General features: G+C 40.0%; 1 protein-coding gene across 1 annotated transcript; it reads left to right on the plus strand.

Moving 5' to 3' along the window:
* The first annotated feature begins 886 nt into the window (after nucleotides 1-886).
* Nucleotides 887-7,608, plus strand: RAD51AP2 (RAD51 associated protein 2). Its single transcript, XM_004582848.2, has 3 exons — nucleotides 887-4,119; nucleotides 5,234-5,323; nucleotides 7,326-7,608. Exons 1-3 carry the CDS (start codon nucleotides 915-917, stop codon nucleotides 7,442-7,444), a joined length of 3,414 nt encoding a protein of 1,137 aa, XP_004582905.2. The 5' UTR covers nucleotides 887-914; the 3' UTR covers nucleotides 7,445-7,608.
* Nucleotides 7,609-7,918: the final 310 nt, after the last annotated feature.

A 7,918-nucleotide genomic window follows, 5' to 3' on the forward strand; every position in this document is an offset into this window, starting at 1 on the left:
AGAGGAGAAAGAAGAAAGGGTATTTAAAATTTGTCATCAGGCACAATCCAGAACTGTGTTGGTTGTGCTTACGCTACATGAAGTAGTTCAAATAGCTAATTTTTATCTTTATGAAATTCACCCACCACATTTGGGAAGGAAACTTCAAGGCACATATAAAATTAATGTTTTGATCTTCAGTTACCTAGATATTCATTTCAAAGCACATTTAACTCAGATATCCAGATCCGTAAGCACCACTACCTCCCCTTCCCCCTCAAAACCAAAAACCAGAAAACAAAAACAAAAACCACAGGTCAGGTGGAGGTGTGTATACGGAAATCTGATTTTGAGAGTCGTGTGATGGTTAAAAACTTTTTCACACACACATGGTTCTCACGCTGACATTTTACTGAACAAGTCAGTCCGGCAAGTGTCGAGAAGCGGCCTCTGAGGGAAATAGAATTTTAGAATTTTTCTTTTTTTGCTGAACTCTGTGACAACTGTGGAGAAGCCATGTCTGAGGAAAGCAGAATCTTAGAATTTTTTAAGTAAAGCTGTTTCCATTCACAAATGGAAATTCTGATTCCTCTCCCCTCTCCCTGCAATAATTGTACGAAAGGAAGAAGACCGATTGGCCACAGTGCGACATTCAAAAGAGGCGCTAAAAATAGACAACCTAACGGCTCCCAGAGTTCTATGCTCTGAGGGAGAGGCAGTGGGCGGGGAGGAGTGGGGGGCGGGGCCAGGCCCGGGTGGAGGGAGGGTGGGCGAGGGGCGGGACTGACCCTGCGTCTTGGGCTTAGGCCGGGGACAGAGGGGGTGGGTCCGGGGCGTGGCTAGGGCGGCACCGCAGAACCTGGGTGGAGCCGGCTCGCTCCAGATAAAAGTCTAACCTGACTGGGACTTCGAACAGATCACCCTCGCTCACGGTCATGGCTTTTACTCACCACAGGCTTGTCCCTCTCAGGCAACAGGCCATTTCTTTACCGCCTCTTGAAGACTCTCATTTTCAACCACCCAGCAGCAAGAGGCTCAGTCTCGAGGAGTCTGGGGGTGTCTCTGAGGCGGGGTGGGGGCTGCCATGTGTGCCTCGCTTGTCGGACGTGGAGAAAAACTGGGAGCTGTCACCCAGACCTTTCAAGGGTCTCCTCTTATCAACCAGTGCCATTTTTGACAACTCCCCAGATTTTTGTGAGGAGAAATCAGTCAGTGGGAAGCAGATATGCCTTCAGGGAAGCACAAGCCGGCAATTTCAGAAGAATAGCGGTGGGCAGGCTCTTCCCTCAGGAAGTTCAGGCTGTGGGTTGGGGGCTTCAGGAAGGTTCGAGAGGGAACCCTGTGACCGGGAGCTGGTGGGAGAGTGCTTCAAGAGTAAAGCCCAAGAGGAAGTCTGCCACCTTCTGCCTGGCGCCTCTGCGCACCACGCACCCTGTTCTCAACTTGAGGGGACCAAAGAGGGATTAGTCCAAGTGAGAGACAATAGTCCAAAAAGCCAGAGTTATCTAAGACTAGCAGAAAATCCATTTCTAGATGTTAGCCTTTTAAAGAAAACTAAAGCAACATTTTATGAAATTAGGGACGAATGTAAAATTGACAGTGTTATGTCGTCAAATATGAAAGAAAGTAATGTTTCATCATCTATACTAAGAATATCAAAATCCCCAAACCAAATTGCTAAACCAAGCTGTTTTAGAGATAGCAACACAATGAGAATCCCTAATTTTCCATCCGTTTTAAATAGCAAAGTGTCCTTTGTCTATTTTAAGGAAACGGGAGAGAAAAAGAATGACAAATTTGAGGCATATGTTAGGGATTTCACAAACATTTACTGGTCCCAAAATAGACCTGATGTTAAGAAGCAAAAGTTACAAGATGATAGAAAAGTTGTAGATAGGAAAAACATTTTCTCTGGGTCTCCTGAAAGTAACCACCAGTCACTCAGCAACCAAAATAATTCTGAGAGAAAAAAAGGCTTGATCAGGTTAAACTACTCTAATCACAGTAGTATCAGATGTGACGTAAGAGATTTTAAAAAGAATTTCAGTGTAATACTAGAAAATTTAAATCTGAAAGAAGCACCAACACACATAGGTACTTACTTCCTTACCAAGTTGGAAGCAACTCCAATCTGGGACTGTATGATTAGAACTAGTTTAAAAAGAAATAGCAAAAATTGGGGGATTATAAACAACCGCAAAAAACTGGTGAAAATACCTGGGCAAAACCTGAGTTCACAAAACTTATTAAAAATGAATCTTTTAAGCAAGGAAGAGTATTCCAATACAAATATCATGAATGTTTGTGAAAAACGATCAAAATCTTTCATGACAGGAATCCTGGGTGCACAGAGAAGTTTCCTGAAAGCTCTTTGGTTAAATGGTAAAGGAGACAATGATAATATGGCACAGTTGAGATGTTGTATTACACGGAAATACTTTCATACAAGCAATGTTTTTGAAAGCATTATCCTAGAAATGCTTAATTTTCATGAAAATATTTCCAGAATTAAAAGAGATAAGAGAATTTTGACCTGGTCTAGCATTTTAAAGTGCAAAAAGCAAACTGCTCTTCAAAATCTAAAAGCCAGGGATGCGAAAACCAAGAGAAAGCTGCGCATTTTAAACGTATATTTACAAACCATTACCATTTCAGAATTTTTGAAGATATTAATGCAAACCAATATGCCTTTGGTTAATTACTTAGACTATTTAATAGAACTTGAAAATGGTTCTAAATTAGAAAAGGGATGTCTTTTCAAATACAGGCTGTTTTTGAATTATCGTAAAAGTGTGATATTGGAGAGGCATGTAATATCTCCAATTAACATTTTAACTTATTCAAGACTATTAGAAGATAATGCAAAACCCATTGTAAAGAAAGGAAAGCTATTTAAAATTGAAAAGATTTTTGAAAGATCTGTGGAAAAAAACACTAATTCTTTTAGTACAACTAAAAATGCATGTTTTCCAAGTTTTAAAATGTATGAACAGAATTCTCTAGAGGACTTTGATGACAAGAAAGTGATTTCTTTGACAAAAGAAATTAGTTACAAGAATGTGAATGTAGATAATTTGGCTCTCTATAGTTGTAGTACAGTTAAAGCACGTATAAAATCAGATTCACAATTTATATGGAGCAACACAGGTTGTGTAAATGAAAAATATTATGACATAAACTTGCACAACCAGGAGTTAGACAGAGAAACCAAGCCGGAATCAAAAGAGATCAGTAAGTTCAATTCTAAGTGGGCACTGGAAGGTTTTTACAATGTTAGTCAAGGGGTTATGCCAGCAAGCCATGGCACAATGCGTGTTGTTCAGACCATTGGTGCGACTGTAACTCGGGTGCTGAATTTTGGGAAATTGTTAAGTGCAAAAGAGGGAAAAAAATATGGTTTAGTTTTAGAGGAGGACGCAAAAGTTAGAGCACAAGATTTAGCAAGCAGTTTACAAGTTCATAAAGGTATTCATGTAGAAAAGGAAAAGAAAGATAACTTTCCAAATGATGGCATGCTTTCCCTGCAGACCTTTTTATTAAAAGGTGAAAAAATAGAGGAAACCAAATCTGTTCAAAATAATACAATGGACAGAAATGAATATGAAAGGATTTTGGAAGAAAGTGACTTAACGAACTCAGATCATTTTCATCTAAGAAATAACTCCGCATCGTATGGGAATCATCAGTTTGAAACCGACTGCAGTTCAGGGAACAAGGAATGCTTTCAGGACTTGACTGGCACCTGTTTATCTACAGAATCGCTGAAGATGGTAAAAGATTTGGACATGAAGAGTAAATTTGATTTAGTTCTTGAAGAACTTCATATGTTTCATGAAATTAGTAGGGAAAATGAAACTGTAAGCTCTGTTGAAACAAACAGGGGACAAGGAAATAACTTTGGAGAAAGCAATGATGAAGATATGCAGATGGAAATGACAGAAGACTTGAAAATGGCGACACTCAGCAAGGCGTGCACGTCTTCGCTCTGTGATGCTGTAGCAGGTCTTACAGCACATAAGCGACACCAGAGTTCATTTAAATGGAAAACAGAACCGGATGAGGCAGAACAGGAGGTCCCTGATGGGTATTCCCGTCCTGGCTCCTCGGAGGAAGGATTCCTCTGCTCTACTTCTGAGACAGGTATGACATTCATTTTAAAGTGTTCTTTTCTTTCTTTTACTGCTTGAGTCTGTGTACTCCAAATGCATACATACAGAAACATGCACACACATATGTATTTGGCAAAGAAGAAGATACTGTATAAAGCCATGTTCATATTTTGTTTTTTTTGAAGATTTATTTTAATTTATCTAAAAGGCTGAATTAGAGAGCGCGAAAGACAGAGAGAGTGAGACGTCCCGTCAGCTGGTTCATTCCCCACTTGGCAATGTCCAGCGAGTGCAATTCCGATGGCCTGGAGCTGCCTTTCATCTCCCACAGGGCTACAGGGGCCCAAGTACTTGAGCCATCTTTGACTGCCTTCCTAGGCACAGTAGCAGGGAGCTGGATCAGAATTAGTGCAGCTGGGATTCTAACTGGTGTCTATACTGGCGTCTCAGGTGGTGGCTTGATTTGCTATGCTACAACACAAACCCCTAAAACCATGTTTATCCATGTGTATTTTTTCTAACAAAAGTCTATTCAAGTGTTAAATTGTTCTGAAGTTGAATAATCAAGCTATTTAAAAATATATATATATTATTTGAGTTACAGAGAGAGAGAGAGAAAGAGGTATCTTCCATCTGCTAGCTCCCGATCAGGTTATTATTTTTTAAATTTATTTTTATTGGGCAGTCAGATATACAGAGAGGCGGAGAGACAGAGAGGAAGATATTCTGTCCCTTGTTCAATCTTCAAGTGACCGCAACGGCCGGAGCTGAGCCGATCTGAAACCAGGATCCAGGAACCTCTTCCAGGTCTGCCACACAGGTGCAGGGTCCCAGGGTTTTGGGCTGTCTTAGACTGCTTTCCCAGGTCAGAGGCAGGGAGCTGGATGGGAAGTGGGACTGCCAGGACTAGAACCGGCTCCCACAAGGGATCCTGGCACGTGCAAGGCGAGCATCCCAGCCACCAGGCTATCGTGCTGGGCCCCGAATCAAGTTACTTTTTAAATTGGGTTCTGATGCAGTCCTACTTCATTTCTCTAAATATTATGAGCTAAGTGAAAGACATCATTTCTGAAAACATAATTTGGTAGCAGTGTTACTATTTTTAGATGAAGGCTGCTTTTTTGCTGTAACAACTAAATTTTTAGTTTCAGATTGTGAAGGAATTGCATCTGAAGGACCTGCCTTTTTGCCTGATGAATGTAGCGAAGAAAAGCTGAATTGTTCGTCCTGGGGAGGTAAGGTTTCCGTTACTTTCTGGAGTGTCTTCTAAGGCCTTATAGTACTCTTTTATTTTTCATACTTAGGTTATTAGAAGAAGCGTTTTAGAACTTTTGTAAGACATGTATTGTTATTTATGTGAAAAGCAGAGAAAAAAGAGCTCTTCCCGTTATCTGCTGGTTTTCTCTTTTGTCTGCTTGGTGGAGCTGTGGCCGGCCAAGGCAGAGAGCTGCAACTTGAGGCCCAAGTGCCTGAGCGGTCACCTGCCTCCTGGATGCGCGTTTGCAGCATGCGCGATGCAAACTGGAGGCTAGCCCTGAACTCAGGCATTCAGCTAGGGAATGTGGCATCCTAAACAAGATGGCTTAACCAGAATGCCAGCCTCGAAATTTTAGAACTTAAGACAAACAGAAGTGGCAGGTGTTTGGCCAAATGATCAAGATGCCGCTTGACATGTCTGTATCTCCTGTTGGAATCCCTGGGTTGGAGTTCTGGCTATGCTAGTTTTGGCTTTCTGCTAACGCTCCTGGGAGGTGGCAGATGGCGGCTCAAGTGGCTGATCCCCTGCACTCCCATGGGAGAACTGGTTTAGCTGGAGGATCCAGGCTTTGACCTGGCCTAGCTATGGCTGTTCCTGTTGTGGGTATCTGGGGAATGAACCAGTTAGTGGAAGATCTCCTCAGCTCCCTCTCCCATCTGTCTTCCAGCTCCCTCCTCCTCATTCTGCCTTAAAGCAGATGAAAGTAAATGAGCATTAAGCCCTCTCCAAAGCTTGCAAATCACAGGACTGGGCCAGCCTCAAGCTAGAATCCTCTCATTGCCTGACTTTCTCTGACACTGTGTCCTTCCAATAATGAAAAACAAACAAACAAACAAACAAATTAGATATTACTAAAAAAATTAAGAATTGAGGTGCTTTTCTTTCATAGTTTACAGTGATTTATTGTCAAATACAAAAAATAATGTGTGAGCCTGGTGCAGTAGCCTACCAGCTAGTCTTCATTTTGTGTGCACTGGGATCCCATATGGGCACTGGCTCTAATCCTGGCAGCCCCGCTTCTCATCCAGCTGCCTGCTTGTGATTCATACTTGGAGTGTGAATCAATGGAGGAAGATCTTTTTGTCTCTCATCCTCTCTGTGTATCTGATTTTCCAATAAAAATAAATCTTTAAAAAAATACTGTGTAAGGTCAGGTGGAATTACTTTAACATGAGGTTAGGATGATTAAATTGGACTCATTTTTGGAGTGTATAAAAGTTGACTAGTTTCCCTGAGGTTTACTGAAATCCGTAATGTAAGGGACAGAATCAGAGATACTAGGGAATGGGTTTAAAAAGCATGGATTAAATGCTTTGCCTGTGTGGGTTGGGTGCGTGCTTATGCAGTTTGATTTTAAGACTTTTAGAAAGATCTGGATTTTTCTGAATTGCTATAATATCGACACACCTATCATTATGATGCCTCTTGTCTTAACATTTCTACCATTGAAAACTTTAGTATGTTCTTTTTCTCTCTTCTATCTCAGTGGCACAGAGAGGCAAATAATTCAAAATTATTCTGAGGATGTGTCAGAGTAACCAACAAGTTCACCAAATACTTTATATTAGAAATTTTAACAATCATTAACAAAAGGTCACAGTTCTTTAGCTTCAATTAGAATAAAGTGAAGTGGCATTTAAAGCTATTATATCAAGAGGGCTTTAAAATTTGTTTAGTTTTTGCTAATGTTAAGTCACACTGTCTAACTGGAGTGTTGGTTTTTATTTAGTTGTTAATTTATGTTGGACAAGAGTCTTAATTTTTCTGTACTTAGGTTTCTGTATTTTAAAACTTGGGATAGGAATAAACAAAATAATACAGTAGAAGTGCTTAGAACAATCCCTGACATGAAGAGTTAATGCTCAGTAAGCACTTAGCAACTATTTCTGGTGTCATGATTGGAAGTAAGTAAAGAGCAAGCATGAAATTATTGATAATATTTATTCCTTCATATCACTTTTATTACCTTGTGTTTCTAGATAGTCGTTTTTCACACGGCATTTCAAGAGTAAAACCTCTTCTGACGTGCAACCGACCGATCCGGATTGGCTTGTCAAGAAAAGCCAGACTCAAACATCTTCATCCCTATCTGCAATAGATGTGTTAAGAGAACCTAAAAGAAAAAGTTAGACTCCTATATTTCAAACATTGTACAACATCTAACATGTTTTACTTGTTTATTTGGGCAAATACTTCCTTTCAGACTGGAGGTTTTGGGTTTCTTTATTATAAAATGTGGAGAGGCTATTTTGTGTGTGTGTGTGTGTGTGTGTGTGTGTAAACTATTTTGTTACCTTTGAAAGTTACAAATATAGTTTTATCAAAATTTGTTTCATGTCTTTGTCAAACTAATGTTTAAGATTATTATGCTACTGTAGTTAAATGATCTGAGATTATTTAAAAATTTACCGAGTATTAGTGAAATGGCCATCTTTCCATTTGATTTTGTTTAACCCTCAACAATATTCCATTGAATTGGGGTCTTTTTTACTTTTTGCTTGTTGAAATCTTTGTTTAGTGCAGCACAAAGCATTTGAGTGTAATGTAGATTGTAAATATGTTATCTCAAAGA

Source organism: Ochotona princeps, chromosome 8 (genome assembly GCF_030435755.1).
Source record: "Ochotona princeps isolate mOchPri1 chromosome 8, mOchPri1.hap1, whole genome shotgun sequence".
Taxonomy (NCBI): domain Eukaryota; kingdom Metazoa; phylum Chordata; class Mammalia; order Lagomorpha; family Ochotonidae; genus Ochotona; species Ochotona princeps.